Raw genomic sequence first — 26,461 nt, forward strand, 5'->3', positions numbered from 1 at the left:
CCCGCAAGCTAACAGTGGCAAATCACAAACCAAAGACAGCATGTCGTGAGGTCAGCGGAAGTGGTTTTAAGAGGAAGTGAACTAAAAATGAAGTCTCGAAAACAACGAGTAAGACGAGTCGGGGAAAAGCCCTAAAAGTCCCACATCCGGCCGAAGAAAACCCCCAAAATGTTCACAAAACTCAAGCAAAAGATTGAACAAGAGGGGGAAGCAACCCCTGTCAGCCCCAGGACAGCACGAAAAAGCAAACCGCCCCCTCGAGTTAATGGTTGGACGGAAAATAAATGGGAGCGAAGGCGCCTGAGTAACGCTAGTTTGTACGAGTCGAGGGAGTCTTTATTGAGTTCGCAGTCAGGCGCTTCGAGCTATTTATCCAGGAGAGGTTCATTCACGAGTAGATCTTCTACTGCTACGCCTATTACTCCAGTTGAGCCTCCAAATAGCACGGTTAGTTATCAGTACGCTTCGATTCACAATCTCTCACGAGCGATTGCCTTCGCCGGCGACCACTCGTCATTACTTTTTAATTCCATGCATGGTTGGCTACTTTTTGTGGCTATTTAAGATAAAAGACATTTGTTTTAAAGGCTACAAATATGGATTTCCCTGAGATCTTACCTTTGGCAACGGATTACACTCGGTCATTTCGTGCAAATTCCTTAGCAAAGGGTTCCATTGTCTTATTGCCCATTTGGAAGACTGCAGTCATTACACAATGTTTGTTTCTATAACTACAAATCAAGAGAAATTCTAATTCTCTTTATTATGACCATAGTCAACTCATAATTTTGACCGTGAAAGACTTCTTATCCAGTTTCATAGAGGATTTTCATTATTCTATCCACCAAACTGATGCAAATTTGGAAGGTTTTTCTTGAGATTAATAAATTATGAGAGACTTGCTTTAACTTTTAACCTCATGACTAACACAGGGAAGAATTCTAAGCAAAATTCCTCCCCGAAAAATATAATATGAACTGCTCTATCGCTTAATAGTAATTTATGCTGTATCTGATTTATTGCAAATTAGTGTCATTTATTGTTTTCAAATCACACTAAAATTCATTCAATTTTATAAATTACAGATGTCAGTTTTTGCTTTGATCATTTTCAAAAGGCTATCTTGAGACATAAAAACATTCGGTTTGCAAGAAATGTATATTGCAATTGGTTGATTATATGATTACTGTGTTCATTTTACTACATAGACTAATTTTTATAAGAACATCTTATTTTCAGTTGAGGCTGGTAAGATGCTGTTATTTTTGGAGCATTTTATGGCTGAAACTAAAGCCTCAAATACACAAATAAGAAATAACAATAGTATTCTAAATTGCTATATGAAAACCATCTTGCATTTTGTAGATGAATCCTTCTAATAAAAATACTTTTTTTATCTGACCCTTAGCGTGTTCATAGAATTTGGTGAAATCTATGGTTTCCTTACTATAAACTTTCTTCTTTCCTTATGAAAAGCTTCTATAAAAAAAGCTGTAGTTGTTGAGTTTCTTGGACTATATTATTATTAATAGTAACAGTTAGGGTCTCAATTGTTATCTCAAGCAATCTACCAATCTTATTAATAATTTCCTACATTGTGCAAAATACTGCAATTTTGATTATGCACACATATGGTGCTCCACCTATATTTGTAAATTACTTTATAATAACAAACTGCATAATAACAGAACATTTATCATGTGTATGGTTACCACATTTGTCTGAATTCTAGAATGACGCCGGGAGGGCATCGCGCGAGGAGATACTTGCCATGTTAGCGAGAAAGACAGAACAAGTCTCCAAACTTGAAGTCAAGATCTCAGGTACAGCTTGACCCTATCCAGCCCTTTTTATTTTTCTGTTACTTCCCTCCTCTCTTTTATTGTCATTTTCTGTTACTTCCCTCCTCTCTTGTATTGTCATTTTCTGTTACTTCCCTCCTCTCTTTTATTGTCGTTATTTGTTATTTACTTCCCTCCTCTCTTTTTATTGTCATTTTCTGTTACTTCCCTCCCCCTTTCTTTTTGCTTTTTGATTTATTGATATCTTCATGTAAATACCACCCCAAACTTTGATATTTATTTTTGCCCTTGCTATTGTTAAAACGCGTTAAAATTTTTGCCCTTGCTATTGCCCTTTTGCTCTGACGAAGGGCTAACGCTCGGAACGTCAGCGTCAACGCTCAAAGAGGTCGTTTAACATACCTTATTAACACCACGCCTACGCATATCATCTAGTTTTTTTTTTCAGCTTGCCTGCAGTCTTTCTAGATATACCACATAGACAGACGGAAAGACAGACAGACAAAAAGACAGTAGATAAAAGAATCCAATAATGTCAAATGGTTGTTATTTGTTATTTTCAGATATGGCAGGGCTCCTGAAGGAACATTCCCGAGCTAATGAGAAACTGAAGGAAACTCTAGAACAAGCGAAGACAGGTACAGTATGGCAAACACTTGTGAGTCCTTCTTGTATGGCAAAGACTTGTGAGTCCTTCTTGTATGGCAAACACTTGTGAGTCCTTCTTGTATGGCAAAGACTTATGAGTTCTTCTTGCACTACTGGAAGGGACTATGTAAAATACGTGTGAAATTGATGTGAAGTGACCATGTGAAATGATGATGTGAAAACCATGTAAAGCTACTGTGAAACATTGCCCTCCTTTTCACATCATCAAAACATGTGAAATTGATGTGAAATAACTGGTCATCCGAACGTTAGTTACCATGTGAAATGTATGTGAAATACCCTCTTTTGCTTTCAACTAAGAAACGGTGAAATTGATGTGAAATAATTGGTCATCTAAACTCAGTTGTCATGTGAAATATATATATAAAACAACAGAATAAGTTTTTTTTATCACTATGAGATTAATATTAGTACAACCTTGAATGGCAATTGTCAACACCAAACCTTTGTATTGGTGAGCTTTTTCTTTTGGTGAATCGTTTCCATTACTTCCAGATAGTTTTAGATCCTTGATTCTCCTGGCCATGATATATATGTATAGTTTGTGCTAGATAGTCAAAGCTTGAAATTGCTTCTGCAGCCAGCGGCTTTACTTTAAATGTTGGTGCTTTTAAACTTTCTTTTGCATTAGCTATTCAGGATAAACATGCTTTATATCCAGGCAATATTACCAACACTTTTAAGAAAAAGCTATTCACAAAAGAAAATGGCATAGGGAAATCAATGAGCCATTTATAATACATTAAATACATCAATAAGACAAAATCAAGAGAGCTGCCCAAAATAAATCAAAATTGAAGAAGACAAAACTTTAGGTTTAAGACATTCAACTGATTGTGAGTAAAGACTGCTCTGCTTTACCGCAGTATTAAGTTCTTAGCTCAATCAGGCAAATATATGTACTATATGCTTCATCAACGACTTTAAGCAACTAGTAAAACATGGGTGCTGTATATTCTAAGTCAGTGATTCATGGAATTATGTAGCTTAATGTTCAGGCACATTTTATTTTCGATTCTTTATAATACATTTTTTGTACCTGCAATCACCTATTTTTCTTGCTTTGCAACTAGAGCACATTTTTGCTTTCTCTATATACTTATGCCCTGCAAAATTTAATCAAGAGAATCACGTTATTAGAAGATAGCAAAAAGAACACAAAACACTTTTATATTAAGTTACGTAACTTAATAGTAGAGTAATCGATTGCTCGATGAATGATAAAGTTTAGTCACAAATATTGTATGTATGCTTGATTGTATCAATTATAAAGCTCATAATACCTCTTACCTTTGGCTTCAATTCGTCTTTTGTGAATTAAATCCTTAAATTGAGCACAGAGAAGACACACAACCGGCTGATATAAAGGCTTCTATAATCTCGACCGTTATAGCTCGCTCGAATGGCTTAGCGCCTTGGGCCCAGGCCCCTTTCGGACACTAAAGCAAGGGAAGCCCGGAATATTTTGGTTGCACTGATGATGACCCGCCAGCTTCTTTCGGTGAAGCGGACTTGCTTTTTCGAACCTCAAGAATATTTTTTTATCAGAAGCAATTTATATATTTTGTTCAATAATCCTTAGTTCCATGTCAGATGTTTGTATGTGGAATTTGTTTGAGTTTTGATAAAAAAAAAAGTTTCAACCCTGAGTAGAGAATAGAAGTAATCTAGAAATAAAACGGCTAACTACTAAAAGTTTTTCTAAAGAATGTGTTATTACTACTTTTTGGTGAATCTTGAGATATTTCTCGCCATGAAAATATTTCACATCCATGTGAAATAAATTTTAGTTTTGCAAGAAAATAAATCACATCAATTTCACATCATCAAGATTTTCACATCATCATTTTCACATTATATTTTCTACCTGAAATATTTCACATGAATTTCACATGATCTACTTCTTCACATGGTGTATTTCACATGGTATACTTCACATGTTCTGTGTTTCACATCAATTTCACATGTTTTTTCACATGGTTCCTCCCAGTAGTGTTGTATGGCAAAGACATGAGTTTTTTTTAATACCATAGCTGTCAACTCACCTGCATTTCCAGGTGTCACAAGTTTTTGGACCACATCACAAGCCTAATTTTCGAGACAATGTTTACACCTGTATTCACCTGCATTGGCTCTCTTGGGTTTTTTTCACATATTTACTGTTTTTCACCCGATTTTACAAAATTTCTGTCCAAGTTGGGTTGACAGCTATGTAATACTCACATACTTAAGTTAACACCAAGGATTTCATTAAGTTTCAGAGTAGGCGGTGGAGATTGATAAGTAGGGGGTGGAAGTTATTATTTTTATTTTTTTAGTTCAAATAAAACTGTATTTAATTTTCTAGAATGACAATTTTCCTATAAGAATGACAAAATTCCATCTTACTTTAATATGTATTCCAGCTGACTTTGATATGTATCCCTTTAAATCACCCAGACCACAGCAGAAAGCTTCAGGATATTGATGATGAGTACGAGCAGAGAATTGAGAAGATGAAGGCAGATCATGCAAAAGCTTTACGGGAAAGATCACAGGTATAAAATAGTCCGATCAGAAAATCAGAATATTGCCTCTCCCCCATTGCGAAATCCTTGATTTACCCCAGTTGCACCTTGGGTGTTTGTTTATTGAGGAGTGTGTTGTTGATCTTCTGTGTGCGGATTAGGGGATCGGGGGGGGGGGGGGGGGGGGTTGCACAGAAAAGGGGATGGGGGGGGGGGGGTTGTGCAGAAAAGGGGATGGGGGGTTGCACAGAAAAGGGGATGGGGGGGTTTGTGCAGAAAAGAGGATGGGGGGTATACATAAGAAAATTTAAATGTATTTGTTGTCCATTTCCTGTCCATTTCTATGGCTTTTACAGGGATGATAATTACATTTTGAATACTTTTTGTGTGAGCTTTATCCAAGTTTTACATTGTGTTGCTGGCCTTATGGCAGAGGCTGTCTGTAGCTACCGAAAAATGCTTCATTCGCATAAACTTTGTATACCACTTGACATCATCAGACTGACACTCTATCAATTTTTTCATTTTGACTGACACTCTATCAATTGGTTCATTTTTTCCCAGGTCATTGAGTACCAGACGGACTCAACAAGAAAAGCGACTGAAATTTTAGAAAAAAGCAAGGTAAAAGATGATTTAGATTAGTCCAGATAGTTTAGAGTCTAGAGTTCAGATAGTCTGGGGGATGAAATGTGTTTGTGTAGAATTTGCCAACTCGCCATTACACCCTAGCTTTATTACCCTTCTGAACACTGTGGCCATCTAAAATCACATTCAAAATATTGAATGGAAGAATGTGGCTCAAACGTGCCAATCAAATCCAAGGCCACTGTAGGCTTACAAAAAGCAAGTCATTTCTTTGAAACGTGACTGTTATTTTATAGGACTCAATGGCTATAATAAAATGTGAGCATCACTGTAGTGTAAGTTACACACAGTTATATTTCATGCTTGGATTTTTTTGATATTTTCTGTTTTAGGAACTAGAGTATCTTGATAAAGAATACACAAAACAAAAATATGTGCTGGACGAATTACAAGAGAGATTGAATGACCTTACACAAGAGAGGTAAATGAGGTTTCATTTTCTAGAAAAACTTTTGTAAAGTACCTACTGATCATGGTAATAAGCATGTTAGTATTACAGTAGCTATGGGTAGTAATGGGTAAATCTGACACTTGCCAGATACTTTTTTCCAATCTTAGAATCCTAGCCCCGCAGCTTTTCCGGTATCTAAACAACAGAGCCCGAGCTTTTTTTTTTGAGGTTGTCTTCAGATAACTTGCTCGAGGTAGCTAAAGTTTTTGTTTAGATCTGAAAGGCTCAAGACTTGTACTCAAAAAAAGGGAAACCTGTAGTATGGTGACAACATAAATCAGATTGCTTCAACAAAATTAGAGACTCTGAGATTGCATTTAAAATCCGAGACTTTGAGACCATGGTAGAAAAAAAACGAGGCTCTGAGGCCCCAAAATTTTGATTTAAAAAAGGGCTTCAAGATTTGCATAAAAAACGCTGAGATTGCGAGACTATCGAGGTCAGGGGCGTAGCCAGGGGGTGGCACAGAGGGCCCAGGCCCCCCTTCCAACAGCCAAAAATACAGTAAATGTATGAGACATTGTCTAAATACAGGAGAAAATGCCTCGAAAGGGCCGTTTGGGCCCCCTCCAGTTAAAAATCCTGGCTACACCGCTGCATCTACTTGTGTAGTACCGTACATGCTCTTGTCTGACATGTCTTATTTTCTTGTCTTATCCAGGGAAAACTATGAAACACGAGAGAAAACACTACAAAGCAAAATAACAAGCATAGAAAAAGAAAATAATTCCTTAAGGGACGAACTGAACAAAACTGTCAGTGAACTCACACAGGTGCTTATCATTATTGTCTGATTTTGTCTATATTTTAAGGGGTAACTGATTTGGAATTTATTTCTGATCTAGAAATCGCTGCAACTGAGCAGAGTAGAGAAGGATTTAGCCCAAACAGAATCGGAACTGAATACTGTGCGACAGTCCTATACACTATTGAAAAACAAGGTGATATGACTGGACAATAGACAACATGCATTAAGAAATCATGTGACTTTTGGTGGCAAACGTGTTGGAAATAAAATAAAAACTGCAACTCATTCAGGGACCACAGATTGACCAGAAAGTTTCTTTTCCTGGAAATGCTTATTTTCATTAAAGGTTTTTTTGTTACTCTCTGGTTATTTCTGTGTTTATTTTGGTGTGAGTTTGCCGATAAAAAGTCATGTGATTTCTTAGTGAAAAATGCTAATTATATTGCACACTAATGATAAACGGTAAAGCAAATTGCAAAAATATAGCTTTAAAGATAGAATGACATATATCGACAAAACGATCATGAAATTTGACTTTTCAAGGCCTCACAGTTGGTACCATCCATACTTGTATTGCCAACTTTAGTTCCTGTTCACCAAGAAAGCCAATCATGGCACCTTAGGCTCCTGCACATCACCAAGTCACTCAAAGAATCCATTTCAATCAGCTACATAATGATGCAAGGAAGTAACCGAGGATCTCTCACTCAAATATCTCTAATAGGCATTTGGCAATTGTTGAAGCTTGCCTGCAAATAGACTTCACTGTTTTATTTTCAATTGTAAACGACAACAAAGGAATGGGGGATCTTCATTCTTTAAGCCAACACGTACACCAGCAGATATGAAATTCCGAAACTCCAAATTATGAAGAATTGCATTTTGCATGTAATAATGCATACAATAACTTACTTGCAATATTCAAGAGCCCTTGTCGGCCTCACCTATTATTGTTTTCAACCAATACTGGAAAAGAAATTGTCAGAGACAATCTCAAAACAACCACCTTTACATAACGAATTCAATCGAAAGTAAAATCAGCAAGGAACCGGTGCCTTCTTACACTTGGTACTTTGCTACGAAAAAGGGCGAGCAAAAGTGACTCTTTAAAATGAATGCCCTGTATTTATACCCGCCACCAAAGCACTAAATTTATGCTCGGGCTCACATAGTCAGAACACTGGTATCCCGTGACCACATTATCATTTGTGTACAAGAATTCAATATTGTTACCAGAATTCATTCAAGAATTCGAAGTTGTAATCCTTTTCCCTTAAATAAATACCATTTGTGTGCACTTATTCAAAGTTGTTACTTCATTTCTTTTAGACGACTGCTGAGTTGCAAGATAAACAGACCATGTTAGAGAGTGTCCATGAGCGAAACAGCGATCTGGAAAGAAGGTACTAGAATGTTCTAGATCCTCTGTGTTATACTCTTGCAGGCGTGATTTATAACACACTGCTGTGTCTTGTTACAGATTACAAGACTGCAAGCTATCAGGAAATGATAAATATGACTCTTTGGAGAGAGAGGTAGGTGAAAATATGACTGCAAAGTTTTGCAGCATGATCACTCAAATCCCATATTACCGATCTGCAATATAGCTATTATTGACCATGTGAACGCGCGGAGTAAGCAACTTTCGTAGCCCATAAAACAATGGAAAAATTGAGGCTCATGCTGTAACATTCCGTACAGCCCAAATAAGGGAGGACAACAAGATATTATTAACCATTCTATGAGAAAAAATGTACCGCCCGCTAATAGGCCAATGAGAGCAGGCGTTGTAGTGTAATCAACCAATGAGAGCTCGCGTAGTAAGACTCTAATCAACTAATAAAGGCCTCTGTAGCAGTTGCTCTGCTATTTTTTAAACAGCTTTATCGAGTCAAACATCCCTACATTATCTATTTAGCAATTGTACCTGGTATGTTACTTTGTATCATTGTTTCTTTTAACAGCGGCAGACACTTGAAAAGCGCTTATCTGAGGCACGTGATCAGCTAAATGAAGCCCGGGCGAGTACCAATGACAGAATTAACACTTTGAACTCCCTGGTGAGTAAAACTTGACAGGGCTAAATTCCTAATTTTATACAGAATTTACACACTGAACTCTGTGGCGAGTTTTCTAAATTTATCGGACAAAAACACCTGGGTGTTTGCTTGATAGGTAGTTAGAAAGACACTCAGCCTTTTGCAAAGCTTCCTAATATAGGCGTACCTTTCCTGTTGGTGCTTCTCTTCACGTTTATTGGTTGATGTTACCTCTACTGAGTAACGCAATTCTGTTAAGCAAGCAGGATAATGGAAATTAATTTGTATCTTTTTAGGTCAGTACATTGAATGAAAGACTGGAAAGAAAGGAATCTACATTGATGGAATGTCGACGACGGCACGACGAAGAATTAACGTCATTACAGGAAAAGGTAAAAACATGCTAAAAACTTGATGCGCTTGTTTCCACCCCCGCTGAGAACTTCTTGTAAGTTGAATAAATGGAGTATGTGATGTGTTTGTTTCAACCCCGCTGAGATCTTCTTTTAAGTCGAATAAATGGTTCATAGGATGTGCTTGTTTCGCCCCCCCCCCTGAGATCTTCTTGAAAGTCGAATAAATTGCTCTAAACATGCGCTTGTTTCCACCCCCCCTGAGATCTTCTTGTAAGTCGAATAAATGGTTTGTAGAATGCTCTTGTTTCAACCCCCCCCCCCCCCCCCAGAGATCTTCTTCTAACTCGAATAAATGGTTTGTAGAATGCGCTGGTTTCCACCCACCCCCCACCCCCCCAGAGATCTTCTTCTAAGTCGAATAAATGGTTTGTAGAATGCGCTTGTTTCAACCCACCCACCCCCAGAAATCTTCTTCTAAGTCGAATAAATGGTTTGTAGAATGCGCTTGTTTCAACCCACCCACCCCCCCAGAGATCTTCTTTTAAGTCGAATAAATGGTTTGTAGAATGCGCTTGTTTCAACCCACCCACCCCCAGAAATCTTCTTCTAAGTCGAATAAATGGTTTGTAGAATGCGCTTGTTTCAACCCACCTCCCCCCCCCAGAGATCTTCTTCTAAGTCGAATAAATGGTTTGTAGAATGCGCTTGTTTCACCCCACCCCCCTGAAGCTTCGAGGTGGATTACAGGTACAACTAAGACAGGGCTCTTGAACAGTTAGACAACCAGTATATTTTACAACCAGTCTTTGATGATATGCTGTTGACTGGAACAGGATAATCATACGTTTGAAGGTTACATGATCATACCATGACCACTTTTTATCCAAACATCACCCATCCATCCTTCTATCCTTTTATTTTTCACGTTTACCTTGCATGAATAATGTCCTCGCCCATTTGCCCCTGGATCCATACCCCTGTGTTTCTTGTCCTATTGTTTCTTGTCCTATTGTTTCTTGTCCTATTGTTTCTTGTCCTATTGTTTCTTGTCCCAGGGGTCTTGTCCCAGGGGTCTTGTCCCAGGGGTCTTGTCCCGGGGGTCCTGTCTTTGGGGAACAGTGAGGCAGCTCACCCTGTGACGTCACAACTATCACCGACCACAGGAAGCCCAATCAGGGCTCGGCTGTCCTGGGGCGAGGCTGTCCCTCAAGCCTTTATTTTTTTTGCCAGATTAAAAATTTAGAGGAGCGATTATCGAGTACAAACCAGCTTATATCAAGTACAAAGAATGACGAGAGTGGAAGGATACAGGCGCTTATAAAACGGGTATGCTTGCAATATAAACGGGTATGCTTGCAATATAAACGAGTATGCTTGCAATATAAACGGGTATGCTTGCAATATATTCGGGTATGCTAGCAATATAAACGGGCATGCTTGCAATATAAACGAGTATGCTTGCCATATAAACGAGTATGCTTGCAATATAAAAGGGTATGCATGCATTATAAACGGGTATGCTTGCTATATAAACGGGTATGCTTGCTATATAAACGAGTATACTTGCAATATAAACGGGTATGCTTGCTATATAAACGAGTATGCTTGCAATATAAACGGGTTTGCTTGCAATATGCTCGGGTATGCATGCTATATAAACGGGTATGCTTGCATTTTAAACGGGTATACATGCAATATAAACGGGTAGGCTTGCAATATAAACGGGTATGCATGCATTTTAAACGGGTATGCTTGCTATATAAACGGGTATGCTTGCTATATAAACGGGTATGCATGCAATATAAACGGGTATGCTTGCAATATGCTCGGGTATGCATGCTATATAAACGGGTATGCTTGCATTTTAAACGGGTATGCATGCAATATAAACGGGTATGCTTGCTATATAAACGGGTATGCATGCAATATAAGCGAGTATGTTTGAAATATAAATGAGTATTCATGTATTATAAACGGGTATGCTTGCAATTTGAACTGGTATCTTTACAATATAAATGGGTATGCTTTTTAAGGGTCATAATAAAGAGTTTCACTAAAGAATTTAAAATTATCTTAGTAAAACTGTCATGATTTGATTTAATGTAATAACAATAAAAGGCACTTGGATGCTATATGATCAAACTCTTGACTTTTTTGTTATCTATTGCCTTTCCTCACAATAACTTACAATTGCTATTTTAATAGAACGATCAGCTAGAGCTGGAGCTCGAGCGAGCGAGACAAAATCTAAACAGCAGCAGTAAAGTCGCGGATGAACAGATATCTGATATGGAATCTGAGGTGACTACAAATTGATCCCACGACAGCACACCTTTGTACATCACAACACACTCATACACACCATGACGTCACACCTATTCTGTGCACATCGCATACATAGCCCCTATACATCACATCACATCAACATCGCCCCTATACATCACATCACACTTACATCGCCCCTATACATCACACCACACCAACTTCGCCCCTATACATCACACCACACCAACATCGCCCCTATACATCACACCACACTAACATCGCCCCTTTACATCACACCACACCAACATCGCCCCTATACATCACATCACACCAACATCGCCCCTATACGTCACACCACACCAACATCGCCCCTATACATCACACCACACCAACATCGCCCCTATACATCACACCACACCAACATCGCCCCTATACATCACACCACACCAACATCGCCCCTATACATCACACCACACTAACATCGCCCCTTTACATCACACCACACCAACATCGCCCCTATACATCACATCACACTAACATCGCCCCTATACGTCACACCACACCAACATCGCCCCTATACATCACACCACACCAACATCGCCCCTATACATCACACCACACCAACATCGCCCCTATACATCACACCAAACCAACATCGCCCCTTTACATTACACCACACCAACATCGCCCCTATACATCACACCACACCAACATCGCCCCTATACATCACACCACACTTACATTGCCCCTATACATCACACCACACTTACATTGCCCCTATACATCACACCACACCAACATCGCCCCTATACATCACACCACACCAACATCGCCCCTATACATCACACCACACCAACATCGCCCCTATGCATCACACCACACCAACATAGTCCCTTTACATCACACCGCACCAACATCGCCCCTATACGTCACACCACACCAACATCGCCCCTATAAATCACACCACACTAACACCGCCCCTATACATCACACCACACTAACATCGCCCCTATACATCACACCACACTAACATCGCCCCTATACATCACACCACACCAACATCGCCTCTATACATCACACCACACCAACATTGCCCCTATACATCACACCACACCAACATCGCCCCTATACATCACACCACACCAACATCGCCCCTATACATCACACCACACCAACATCGCCCCTATACATCACACCACACTAACATCGCCCCTATACGTCACACCACACCAACAACGCCCCTATACATCACACCACACCAACATCGCCCCTATACATCACACCACACCAACATCGCCCCTATACATCACACCACACTAACATCGCCCCTTTACATCACATCACACTAACATCGCCCCTATACATCACACCACACCAACATCGCCCCTATACATCACACCACACCAACATCGCCCCTATACACCACACCACACCAACATCGCCCCTATACATCACACCACACCAACATCGCCCCTATACATCACACCACACCAACATCGCCCCTATACATCACACCACACCAACATCGCCCCTATACATCACACCACACCAACATCGCCCCTATACATCACAACACATTAACATCGCCCCTATACATCACAACACACCAACATCGCCCCTATACATCACACCACACCAACATCGCCCCTATACATCACATCACACCAACATCGCCCCTATACATCACACCACACGAACATAGCCCCTATACATCACACCACACCAACATCGCCCCTATACATCACACCACACCAACATCGCCCCTATACATCACACCACACTAACATCGCCCCTATACATCACATCACACCAACATCGCCCCTATACATCACATCACACTTACATTGCCCCTATACATCACACCACACCAACATCGCCCCTATACATCACATCACACTAACATCGCCCCTATACATCACATCACACCAACATCGCCCCTATACATCACACCACACCAACATTGCCCCTATACATCACACCACACCAACATCGCCCCTATACATCACATCACACTAACATCGCCCCTATACGTCACACCACACCAACATCGCCCCTATACATCACATCACACTAACATTGCCCCTTTACCTCTTATAAGGTCCATCTTAGAGTATGCCTGCGTTGTCTTTTCCAACCTTCCGCAATACCTATGTGCTGCCTTAGAAAGAATTCAAAAAAGATCTCTAGGAATAATTTTCGGTAGTGGCCTTAGCTACGAGGACGCCCTCGAACGCGCATGCTTGTCTTCTTTAGAGGCGCGGCGTCACAATGTGTGCAGAAAATTCATAAGCAATATCAAACAGGGGAGCGTCTTATACCCCCTAGTGTCAAGCAGACTTATATCCTCCAACTCGCCATACTCCCTAAGATCTAAGCGCTCACATAGTGTGGTTCCGGGTCGCACGGACCGTTTTTCCAAATTCGTCTCAGCGCAATATGCTGGGGATTTAATGTTATTATGAATTATGTATGGTGTAATGTATTTTGTAGTTAGCTGACCCTACCGGTAATTCAGTTGTAAAAGAACTGCAAACGGTTGAAATAAACGAGCATTACATCACACCACACCAACATCGCCCCTTTACATCACACCACACCAACATCGCCCCTATACATCACATCACACTAACATCGCCCCTATACGTCACACCACACCAACATCGCCCCTATACATCACACCACACCAACATCGCCCCTATACATCACACCACACCAACATTGCCCCTCTACATCACACCACACCAACATCGCCTCTATACGTCACACCACACCAACATCGCCCCTATACATCACACCAACATCGCCCCTATACACCACACCAACATCGCCCCTTTACATCACACCAACATCGCCCCTATACACCACACCACACCAACATTGCCCCTTTACATCACACCTCACCAACATCGTCCCTTTGCACCACAAAACAAATTCGGCAACACAGCACGAATTGCGAGGCGTTGTTGACAATTTTTTTTACATATATTTCTGTCTCAGATAAACCGTTTAGAAGAAACGAGACACCAAGAGAAAGCGGAGATGGAACTTAAAATGGTAATAATAATTCATATATCCCAGGCTAATTCTTGATATTAATCGTCGCCCAACCCTAACCACAGGTAGCCCAGGCAATGGTTTTGAAGCTTGTTCGTAGCTTGGAATCGGCTGTTCTCCTTCGAGGTAAAACGAGTTGATTGAAGTAGCGATTCTATGTGAAATGTTGCCAATAAAATTGCCTTAAAACCTAGAACATGCCTTGTAGAGAAGCTGTATATTTCGCGAAGAAAACCATCCCCAAAGCGTTATTAGACAAACATTTGACAACAACAAGACATGTTCAAGTTTTAAGGCAATTTTATTGGCAACATTTAAAAAACAATCGCTTCTTCAATACACTCGTTTTACTTCTGAGAAGAACAACCGATTCCAAGCAACGAATTAGCTTCAAAACCATTGCCTGGGCTACCTGTGCTCTAACCAAATAAAAGTTATAATATAGAACTGTTTCAAGACTACCGACTCACTGCCAAATCTATCCTGAATAGCACCGAATCATTCCCGAATAGTACCGAATCAATTCCGAATAACTCCAAATCAATCACCAATAGTACCGAATCACTCCCGAATAGTACCAAATCCATCCCGAATAGCACCGGATCATTCCCGAATAGTACCGAATCAATCCCGAATAGTGCCAAATTAATCCCAAATAGTACCAAATCCATCCCGAATAGCACCGGATCATTCCCGAATAGTACCGAATCAATCCCGAATAGTACCGAATCAATCCCAAATAGTACCAAATCCATCCCGAATAGCACCGGATCATTCCCGAATAGTACCGAATCAATCCCGAATAGCACCAAATTAATCCCAAATCCGTTGTTGTTTTCGCGCAGGCGCAGCTGAAGGAGATTGAGAACGAGTACTCGGTAAAGGCGGATCAGTACAAGCAGCATATCGCGGACTTGGAAGAAGAGAAGGACCAACTTCAGGTGAGATTCAAATTTAGTTCAATGTTGAGATTGCGTTGCTTGCTGCACCGCTAGTTGGTTTTCCACCCAAACGTCTGTAGATACTTGAAGATCGTTGCGCGCCCAACAACCAAATCGCTAAGTCATCGAAAGCAGCATCATAATTATTGTCATCAAAGACATTGTTATTATGATTATCAGTGTCATCACCAATATACTCATTTCCGTCATCATTATCGCTTTAATAATCTCAATCACCGTCATCTTGATCAGTCATCTTCATCACCGTCATCATTATCATCACCATCATCATTTATATCATCTTGATCATCTCGTTGAGCTATCTTAGTTATCTTGATAACTATCATCAACCCCTTGTAATTCACAGAATGAGCTGGACTCTCAGACTGAGGAGCTAAGACAGGTCTCACTGTGTCTTGAAGACGCGATGAAGAGAACATACGAACTCAAAAGCCAGGTTAGTGTGTCGCGCGATGGAAAGAACATACGAACTCAAAAGCCAGGTTAGTCTGTCACGCGATGAAGAGACATACGAACTCAAAAGCCAGGTTAGTGTGTCGCGCGATGAAGAGAACATACAAACCCAAAAACCAGGTTAGTCTGTCATGCGATGAAGAGACATACAAACTCAAAAGCCAGGTTAGTCTGTCACGCGATGAAGAGAACATACGAACCCAAAAGCCAGGTTAGTCTGTCACGCGATGAAGAGAACATACGAACCCAAAAGCCAGGTTAGTGTGTCGCGCGATGGAAAAACATACGAACTCAAAGCCAGGTTAGTCTGCCATGCGATGAAGAGACATACAAACTTAAAAGCCAGGTTAGTGTGTCGCGCGATGAAGAGAACATACAAACCCAAAAACCAGGTTAGTCTGTCATGCGATGAAGAGACATACAAACTCAAAAGCCAGGTTAGTCTGTCACGCGATGAAGAGAACATACGAACCCAAAAGCCAGGTTAGTCTGTCACGCGATGAAGAGAACATACGAACCCAAAAGCCAGGTAAGTGTGTCGCGCGATGGAAAAAACATACGAACTCAAAGCCAGGTTAGTCTGCCATGCGATGAAGAGACATACAAACTTAAAAGCCAGGTTAGTCTGTCACGGGATGAAGAGAACATACGAACCCAAAAGCCAGGTTAGTCTGTCACGCGATGAAGAGAACATACGAACCCAAAAGCCAGGTTAGTGTGTCGCGCGATGGAAAAACATACGAACTCAAAGCCAGGTTAGTCTGCCATGCGATGAAGAGACATACAAACTTAAAAGCCAGGTTAGTCTGTCACGCGATAAAAAGAACATACGAACCCAAAAGCCAGGTTATTCTGTCGGCCGCCATTTTGTCACCCTAGCAAAGTACCAATTGTGAAAAAAAAACATCCATTTCCATCTGCTTATTAATTTTGGATGCTATTGCAAACACAAAAAAGAACCTCTTACGTCTGAATAAGACCCTGTAATTTCAGAACAACTCGCTGAAAGTCGCCCTCTTTTCCTATAAATACCTAACTTTATCACATATTCAAATTCCTGTCGAAATTCTAGATTGCCCACTTGCAAGATAATCTGAAAGAGAAAGAAAGTCTGCTAACGTGCTATAATAGCTCCAAGAGCGATTCCGGTCCATCCTCTTATTACTCGAGTCCAGTCGACCATTCCGATGCTTACGATGCCTTGCGTGGAGACCTTGACACCACTCGGGTGAGTGATGATCGGGATAGATGTTCTCCCTACGATGACATGGTCATTCCCTTCATTAAAGTTTAGAGAATTTGTAGTGACGAAAAAAAATGCGGTTGGGCCTACTTCGAGTTATTTGAGTAGAAATGACAGAAAAAATAGTTGTCAAGCCTAACGTTATTTTTATCTCTTTAGGCTCGATGCAAAAAGGCCGAAGAAGCGTTACTAGAAAGGTAACCTCTCTTGTGTTAACACAGGGAGACCATCATAGGCTAGGGGTTTTACTCGCTATCTTGTGTTAACACAGGGAGACCATCAAAGGCTAGGGGTTTTACTCGCTATCTTGTGTTAACACAGGGAGACCATCATAGGCTAGGGGTTTTACTCGCTATCTTGTACTAACACAGGGAGACCATCATAGGCTAGGGGTTTTACTCGCTATCTTGTGTTAACACAGGGAGACCATCATGGGCTAGGGGTTTTACTTGCTATCTTGTGTTAACACAGGGAGACCATCATAGGCTAGGGGTTTTACTCGCTATCTTGTGTTAACACAGGGAGACCATCATAGGCTAGGGGTTTTACTCGCTATCTTGTGAGGGAGACCATCATAGGCTAGGGGTTTAACTCGCTATCTTGTGTTAACACAGGAAGACCATCATGGGCTAGGGGTTTTACTCGCTATCTTGTGTTAACACAGGGAGAGCATCGTGGGCTCAGGGTTAACCTTGCTAACTTGTGTTAACACAGGGAGACCATCATAGGCTAGGGGTTTTACTCGCTAACTTGTGTTAACACAGGGAGACCATCATGGGCTAGGGGTTTTACTCGCCAACTTGTGTTAACACAGGGAAACCATCATGGGCTAGGGGTTTAACTCCCTATCTTGTGTTAACAGAGGAAGAGCATCATTTGCTAGGGGCTAACCTTGCTAACTTGTGTTAACACAGTAGACCAACATGGGCTATGGGTCTAACTCCCTATCTTGTGTTAACACAGGGGGACCATCATGCGCTCGGGGTTAACCTTGCTAACTTGTGTTAACACAGGGAGACCATCATGCCCTTGGGGTTAACCTTGCAATCTTGTGTTAACACAGGAAGACCATCATGGGCTAGGGGTTAACCTTGCTAACTTGTGTTAACACAGGAAGACCATCATGGGCTAGGTGGTTAACCTTGCTAACTTGTGTTAACACAGGGAGACCATCATGGGCTTGGGGTCACCCTCGCTAACTTGTGTTGATGGTCCTTGTGTTGATGGTCCTTGTATAGATGGTCCTTGCGTTGAAGGTCCTTGTGTTGAAAGTCCTTGTGTTGACGGTCCATGTGTCGATAGTCCTTGTGTTGATGGACCTTGTGTTGATGCTCCTTGTGTTGATAGTCCTTGTGTTGATGGTTCTTGTGTTGAAAGTCCTTGTGTTGATGGTCCTTGTGTTGATAGTCCTTGTGTTGATGGTCCTTGTGTTGACGGTCCTTGTATAGATGGTCCTTGTGTTGATGGTCCTTGTGTTGATGGTCCTTGTTTGTCTCATCTCAGGGAAAAGACCATCATGCAACTGAGGAGAGAAGCAAGTGACCGAGAGGAACTACTGAACCGATCCACCACTAAGGTACGAACGGGTTTGGGTTTACTATGGCAACCAAGACAAAGATGTGATAGAGATAACCAATCATATTGCGGAAATTGTGTTGATTGACACATACTTCAAAGCTGGGTTCACGCCCTAGGTTAAATTATGCATCGTGCGTTTCATATTTTTTACGGTCAGGTGCATGATGGATACCATCAGGGCTGGTGCATGATGGGTATGATCAGGGCTGGTGCATTATGGGTATGATCAGGGCTGGTGCATGATGGGTATAATCAGGGCTGGTGCATGATGGGTATGATCAGGGCTGGTGCATGATTGGTATGATCAGGGCTGGTGCATGATGGGTATGATCAGGGCTGGTGCATGATGGGTATTAACAGGGCTGGTGCATGATGGGTACCATCAGGGCTGGTGCATGATGGGTATGATCAGGGCTGGTGCATGATGGGTACCATCAGGGCTGGTGCATGATGGGTACCATCAGGGCTGGTGCATGATGGGCACCATCAGGGCTGGTGCATGATACAAAATAATTTGTATGAATTGTGTTGTAGCTAAAACAATACGAAGAAAATAACCGGTTTATCAAGAATGACAGGATTTATGCATCCGATGCACGAGGTGAGATGTTCATTGTAATCCATTATTGTGTATGTTTAGAAAGTGATCTGTCAAAACACTACTGCAATCGTGCTCAGTTTTTTTTAGTCCTAAAATGCAGAATCAAATTGTGCTCATAGTAAACAACCTTGTTATTGCTATTGATCATTAGTGTAATTCTCTTCCTAATAATTCATTGGGTTTTATATTCTTATATATACTAAAATTTAAGAACATCGTTAAGAACATATTCAGTCTTAAAATGAAGAACAAAAAAACAGTGTATGTTACGATGTTTTGCATATATGTAACGATGTTTGGTGATTTTACATATATGTAACGATGTTTGGTGATTTTGAATATATGTAACGATGTTTTGCGTGACATACATGTAACGATGTTTTGTGTGACAGATAGTAACGATGTTTTGCGTGACATACATGTAACGATGTTTTGCGTGACAGATAGCCACAAGGTGATCTCAGCCCTTAGGCAGCAAATTCAAGAGATGGAACACGAAAGAGAGGCAAGTTGTTTTTCACCCATAAAAAAAGTATCTTGCTACCGCTACCAGTCGCCATCCTTGTAAATTACCAAGTGTGATAAAGCATCCTTTTCCATCGATTGATTTGGAGACGTTATTTTGATTTTCTTTTTTTATTACTTTGGGAGATGAAGTCTGGTACTTTGTGTTTAGATGGTAATTTCGGCATCACATAATATCTCTTCCAACATTAAATAAATCAATAAGAAAGGCTAACAGATTTCTGCTTGCTTTCATTGCGATAATAGAATGCTATAGATTGTGTGTTTGGGGATTTTATCGCTCATCTCCCTCCCCCCCCCCCCAATGCTATATATTGTGTGTTTGGGGATTTCCTTCCCCCCCCCCCCCCAATGCTATATATTGTGTGTTTGGGGATTTTATCGCTCATCTCCCTCCCCCCCCCCCCCCCCCCCCAATGCTATATATTGTGTGTTTGGGGATTCTATCGCTCATCTCCCTCCCCCCCCCCCAATGCTATATATTGTGTGTTTGGGGATTTTATCGCTCATCTCCCTCCCCCCCCCCCCCCCCCCCCCCCCCAATGCTATATATTGTGTGTTTGGGGATTTTATCGCTCATCTCCCTCCCCCCCCCCCCCCCCCCCCCACCACCACCGCGCGGGATAAAGACGCAAATGTTCGCGGTATATATCTGCTTACTAGCGTCCCAGGACGCGCTTCTCCCAAATATCAATCATGGCCTTGGGCATTTTAGCGGGTGACCCCAGCTTTTTTCTAACCGTATTGTTTTTTCTGATCCTATTATTTTTCCTAATCCTATCGTTTTTTTTATCCTATTGTTTTTTTGTCTTACCCTATTGTTTTTCTAATCCTATGGTTTTTTTCCTAATCCTATTATTTTTTCTAATCCTATTGTTATATTTGTAATTCTATTGCCTTTTTTCTAATCCTATTGTTTTTTCTTTTCCTATTGTTTTTTTTCTAATCCTATTGCTTTTTCTAATCCTAGTGTTTTTAATCCTATTGTTTTTTTCTAATCCCATTCTTTTTTCTTTTCCTATTTTTTCTAATCCTATTGTTTTTTCTTTTCCTGTTTTTTTCTAATCCTATTGCTTTTTTCTTTTCCTGTTTTTTTCTAATCCTATTGTTTTTTTCTAATCCTATTGTTTTTTTCTAATCCTTTTGTTTTTTCTAAACCTATTGTTTTTAGATGCTCCAATTGGACGAAAACGAGGTAAGTAACGGTAGCTGATTTTCGCTGGTTATTTCTTACCAGAATTTTTTACATTATTATGTTGAATACATTATAGTATTGAAGAATAAGCAGATTATTCCCATGAAAATGATAAAATATGTTATAATTATTTCAACAATTTTAGCTCCGAGAGCTGAGAGAAGAGCGTTTACGGCACGATAGGGAACTCACCGAAAAAGAAAAGGTACCGCTTTGGGCACTTTTAACGTATCGACAAACCTTGGTTACTATGGTTACCAGAGTGGCTCCCAGGCTTAGGTTATAAACAAACCTTGGTTACTATGGTTACCAGAGTGGCTCCCAGGCTTAGGTTATAAACAAACCTTGGTTACTATGGTTACCAGAGTGGCTCCCAGGCTTAGGTTATAAACAAACCTTGGTTACTATGGTTACCAAAGTGACCCCAAGCTTCAAAAATAAGCAGAGCTGTGCATACTGCTTCTTGTCCTTTCGTCTATGCATGAATAAACACAATACATTCTTGCACCGCCGAAAACCCAAAAGCGCAGCGAACAAATGCCGGCGAGAGGGCGAGATCGGGGCGTGTTCGGCACTCACTCGCCCCCTTATCGGTATTCATTCGTTGCGCTTTTGGGTTTTCGCGAGTTTTTATTATAACTAGAATGTATTGTGTTTATTTATGCATAGAATTTGATTTTTTTTCGTGCAAAAAATACCCCCTTTAATGTTCTTTATCTTGTAGAAAATTCGACTTCTACAATCTAAAGTTACGGAGTTAAAGAAAGCCTTTCAGCGAGAACTGGTGAGTCATATCTTACAATACAGGGCTCGTCTGAGGGCCACCATATCAATAAATCGTGTTTTCAATGCTGTCGATTTTCTAGATCGCTCGGTCAATTCTTTATTATGACATTACATACCATATTTGGAAATCCACTTTTCACGTTAACTTTCAGGAATTTGTGTATACAAATTCGTAGGCCGCCATCTTGATAAACCGGCCAAGACTCTTTTTAGAATAACACAGGCGTCCCACGTGCTGTTCACAGCCTTTTTTGTAGACCATTTCGAATTCGAAAGGGGACAATTCTCAAGCAAGAGAAAGTCAGTAAAAGCCCACATTATGATCAAGATATTTGTTCCCTTTTAGAAACTTCCTGTTCCAGGCGAAGAGTTGACAGGAAGCACGCCTGACTCACCCGGAAGTGACACTAATAGTATCGTCGCAGATAAAGACAGGCTGGAATACCTCGATATGAACTTCAAGTATCCTTGTTATGTTTAAAACTCTATCATATCGTACGTCTTATTAACTGGCCTTTATCTACGAATTACTCCCGAGTATTACCGAATCACCCCGGAATAGTACCGAATCAAGAACGAGTAGTACCGAATTTCTCCCAAAGAGTACCGAATCAAACACAAGTAGTACCAAATTTCTCCAGAAGGGTGATTATCGCAAATTAGCTACGCACACATTGCCGACAATAGCTTCATACCCACATTCCTCTCAAAATTTACGTGTGCATGACCTGTAAATAATGTTATTTTACTCCTTTACTCTTACGTAGATACCTAAAACATGTCATTCTGAAGTACATGTGCAGTGATAACAAACAGGTGAGATGGAGGATAATGAATGAGCGTGATACTCTAGATAATGAGAGAGAAAGTATTCCAGGTAACGAGAGAGCTTGTATTCCAGATAATGAGAGAGCTGGTTGTCCAGATAATTAAAGTGCGTGGTATTCCAGATAATGAGATGGTGTGGTATTCCAGATAATGAGATGGTGTGGTATTCTAGATATTGAGATGGCGTGATATTCCATATAATTAAAGTACGTGGTATTCCAGATAATGAGATGGTGTGGTATTCCAGATATTGAGATGGTGTGGTATTCCAGATAATGAGATGGTGTGGTATTCCAGATAATTAAAGGGCGTGGTATTCCAGATAATTATAGGGCTTTGGATTCCAGATAATGAGATGGCGTGGTATTCCAGATAATGAGATGGCGTGGTATTCCAGATATTGAGATGGCGTGATATTCCAGATAATTAAAGTACGTGGTATTCCAGATAATGAGATGGTGTGGTATTCCAGATAATGAGATGGTGTGGTATTCCAGATAATGAGATGGTGTGGTATTCCAGATAATGAGATGGTGTGGTATTCCAGATAATTAGGGGGAGTGGTATTCCAGATGATTATAGGGCTTGGGATTCCAGATAATGAGATGGCGTGGTATTCCAGATATTGAGATGGTGTGGGATTCCAGATAATTAAAGTACGTGGTATTCCAGATAATGAGATGGCGTGGTATTCCAGATATTGAGATGGTGTGGTATTCCAGATATTGAGATGGTGTGTTATTCCAGATGAAGAGAGGTCATGGTATTACAGATAGTGAGATGGTGTGGTATTCCAGATATTGAGATGGTGTGGTATTCCCGATAATGAGATGGTGTGTTATTCCAGATGAAGAGAGGTCATGGTATTACAGATAGTGAGATGGTGTGGTATTTCTGATAATGAGATGGCGTGGTATTCCAGCTAATAAGTGGGCCTGGTTTACCAGATAATTGGAGGGCGTGGTATTCCAGATAATAAGATGGTGTGGTGTTAAAGATCATGAGGGGGCGTGGCATACCAGATATTGAGAGGGCGTGGTATTCCAGATAATCCGAGGGCGTTATATAACTTCAGGTAGCTGGATCTTTAAGTCCACTGATCTGATTTGCGTGATGTATGGTTTCTCAGGCCACGATCAGACTACGTAGGCGACGTTCATCTCAGTAGTGAATCAGAACTTCTTGAATCGCGGTGAATTTCAATTCATCCTACAATTGGAACGGTTCATTTCTATTTATAAAGTATCAAGTAATGCTGGTCAAGTTGTATTTTTCAAAACGATGAGAGCTTTGAATTTTCGAAACAAGCAGCATTTTCATGCATGTCGGGTGTGCGGACTATAAGATGTGACAAGACCCACGGTTAGGACGACATGACCAGGTCGAGAATAAACTCGTTATCTTAGAAGGGACGAGATCTAGCTTCGCGAGAAAACCTGTGATAATCTAAAACGTTAGGGTCTGGGCCGATTTTCAAGATGGCGGCCAGCAAAATCGATGTAAACACGAACTCCCGCACAGTTCTAGGGCGATAAAAAATAACTGAAAACGACTCTCAAATATGGCCTGTAATGTCCTAATAAGGAATTTGACCGAGTGAGCTACAAAAATAACGACTTTCAAAACAAGATTGCCTCGCCTTATGTGTATTCTGTCCTTTTTCTGTCACCAGTCTCGTCAACTAATCAACGTCATCGCACATCTGTTACGTTTTTCGCCGAAGGAACAAAAATGCGTCTACGATGCCGTAGATTGGAAGGTAGGCGAAGGCTCATTTTTTACAACCAATCCCTCGAACCCTTCCGCCTTAAAACCCTTCCTTCTAACAATCCATCCTTTCTTGGAACGCGTTTCTTCTTAGAACCATCCATTCTTAGAACCCATCCCTTCCAGGACTGTACCCAGGAGTTTACTTTCGGGGGTGCGAAATCCGAAAAAGTGGACCATTTTTTTCGGGGGGGGGGGGGGGGAGAGGAGAAGGGGGAGTTTTCTGATAAATATCTGATCACGCCTGTGGAAAAAAAAGGGGGGCGGATTTTATGCAGTATCTCCACGTGACGTTTATTTTTGGATTTGCCTACAAAAATGGTTGACTATCTAATTCGCTTATGCTTTATAGTTTTGTCTAAAAAACAGTACGTCTATTACCAACCGAAAGTGGACTTTTGGCCATTGTGGGGGCGGGGGGGGGAAGGGTGCGAACGCATCCCCTGCACCCCCCCCCCCCCCCCTTCCCGGCTATTGGCCCGCCTTCTTAGAACCCAACCATAATCAATCCCGAATATTACTGAATCAATCCTGATAATAACCGATTCAATCTCGAATAGTACTGAATCAATCCTGATAATAACCGATTCAATCCCGAAAAAGTACCGAATCAAACCCGCATATTACCAAATCCAGCCTGAATGCGTTCATGATGTTTATTTTGTTTATTTATAAATCTCAACCTTCTACCTTTCAGCTGCCATTGGAAAGCTAGTTGTCCCTCAGTACTTGTGGTCAGCAGTCTACAACATGGACACCATCCGCAGTAGCTCTTTCACATAAGCTCTTGATGCTATGAAAGAGAGTTAATTTATTTGTATAGAAAATTAATTGATAAGGTTTAAAAGAAAATACAAAATTCTATAGGTACCTACATATTGCTCTCGTTTTCTGGGATATTTCATACTTTGTACATATAAGAATGAATTCGTAATAATATAGTATTTATAAATTAGCAGAAGATATTTATTAGGTCTATCCAAAGGGATTTCATATCCAAATGAAATTCTGTTAAAATCCCTACTACATTTGAAGCATATAAAAATAGTTTATACAGATTTTAACTCTATATTATTTATTGTTATAAAGAAAGCAAGCAAAAATAATATATTAAAAAAAACTTTGTTCCTCAAAACGATGAGCGCGTGACAAACCTCAGGGTGGGGGAGGGGAGGGTGCAAGGCTTGTAGCTAGGATTTCACGGGCGTTGATCAGGCGCGCCACGGCCACATACCGAGCCCTCAAAGGGTAAGGGACCCAAGACGCCCAAATAGACCTCTATTTTTTTATCCTCATTCTCGGCGAGCTGTGCGTGGCGTAGCCGTATTACAGGCCTGGGATCCTGGTTATTTTCCTCCCCATTAATGCGCGGGTTGGGATACCTTGCAAAAGTGTTGTACAGCATATTCGCCGGAAATATCGGTGCTTGGGGCCTTCGGGTTCTTTACAGCCTTCCGTAAAAGCCTTGTGCTGCCATACCGATTGGGTAATCCGTATGTATGGTTTCCTTTTTTTTCTTCAGGGCGGGTTCGATCCAAGGCCAATAACTTTTTTTTTCTATTCTTTTTTTTTTCAATTATTGTTCTTTAGCTCTCTAGAGACCACCCTATCAAATTGCACAAACAATCTGAAATTAAATATTCACACATTCAAAAGATGAATTTAGATAGTTACAGATTTCTTTGGGTTATTTGCAACTCTTTGCAACAAGCTAGCAAGATAACGTTCATAAAGTGGTTTACTTAGTGGAGCGACTGTAAATAATCTCACGGTGGATATCACAATAAACGAGTAAACGCTCAAAGAAAAGAAGTGATTGAGAGATAAAAATACAATTGACGTCGTAAATGCGCTTGAGAAATCAAAATCATCCCACATGGACAACTCATTGTGGAAGGCTGTATAGGTCCAACTATGACTCACTTTTGTTTCGGTATCGTGGATGAAAAAAAAAACTGTTCCCAATATTTATTGCCTTTTCACA

At 40.7% G+C, this 26,461-nt stretch overlaps 1 protein-coding gene and 1 long non-coding RNA gene across 2 annotated transcripts; one reads left to right on the forward strand and one right to left on the reverse strand.

Annotated features, from left to right (window-relative positions):
- The first annotated feature begins 50 nt into the window (after positions 1 to 50).
- LOC116615067 (golgin subfamily A member 1) lies at positions 51 to 25,612 on the forward strand. The gene is made up of 29 exons (XM_032376708.2): positions 51 to 447; positions 1,733 to 1,823; positions 2,366 to 2,440; positions 4,911 to 5,008; positions 5,543 to 5,602; positions 5,959 to 6,047; positions 6,739 to 6,850; positions 6,923 to 7,018; positions 8,155 to 8,228; positions 8,306 to 8,360; positions 8,790 to 8,885; positions 9,161 to 9,256; positions 10,451 to 10,546; positions 11,426 to 11,521; positions 14,483 to 14,539; positions 15,385 to 15,480; positions 15,848 to 15,937; positions 17,027 to 17,182; positions 17,357 to 17,394; positions 18,701 to 18,773; positions 19,310 to 19,376; positions 19,820 to 19,881; positions 21,073 to 21,096; positions 21,242 to 21,301; positions 21,821 to 21,880; positions 22,229 to 22,344; positions 22,650 to 22,698; positions 24,383 to 24,469; positions 25,175 to 25,612. Exons 1-29 carry the CDS (start codon positions 169 to 171, stop codon positions 25,190 to 25,192), a joined length of 2,466 nt encoding a protein of 821 aa, XP_032232599.2. The 5' UTR covers positions 51 to 168; the 3' UTR covers positions 25,193 to 25,612.
- Positions 3,459 to 3,897, reverse strand: LOC116615069. The gene is made up of 2 exons (XR_004294831.2): positions 3,762 to 3,897; positions 3,459 to 3,577 (listed from the first exon to the last, which is right to left on the reverse strand). It is a non-coding gene; the product is annotated as an uncharacterized LOC116615069 (long non-coding RNA).
- Positions 25,613 to 26,461: the final 849 nt, after the last annotated feature.

This window comes from Nematostella vectensis, chromosome 8 (genome assembly GCF_932526225.1).
Source record: "Nematostella vectensis chromosome 8, jaNemVect1.1, whole genome shotgun sequence".
NCBI classification, from domain to species: domain Eukaryota; kingdom Metazoa; phylum Cnidaria; class Anthozoa; order Actiniaria; family Edwardsiidae; genus Nematostella; species Nematostella vectensis.

Bases quoted from the DNA above. Each gene is read 5' to 3' on its own strand.
- LOC116615067 (XM_032376708.2), top strand. From the start codon at position 169: ATGTTCACAAAACTCAAGCAAAAGATTGAACAAGAGGGGGAAGCAACC. The intron at 8,886-9,160 runs GTGAGTAAAACT...GTATCTTTTTAG, and splicing joins TTAACACTTTGAACTCCCTG to GTCAGTACATTGAATGAAAG. The intron at 21,302-21,820 runs GTACCGCTTTGG...TTTATCTTGTAG, and splicing joins AACTCACCGAAAAAGAAAAG to AAAATTCGACTTCTACAATC.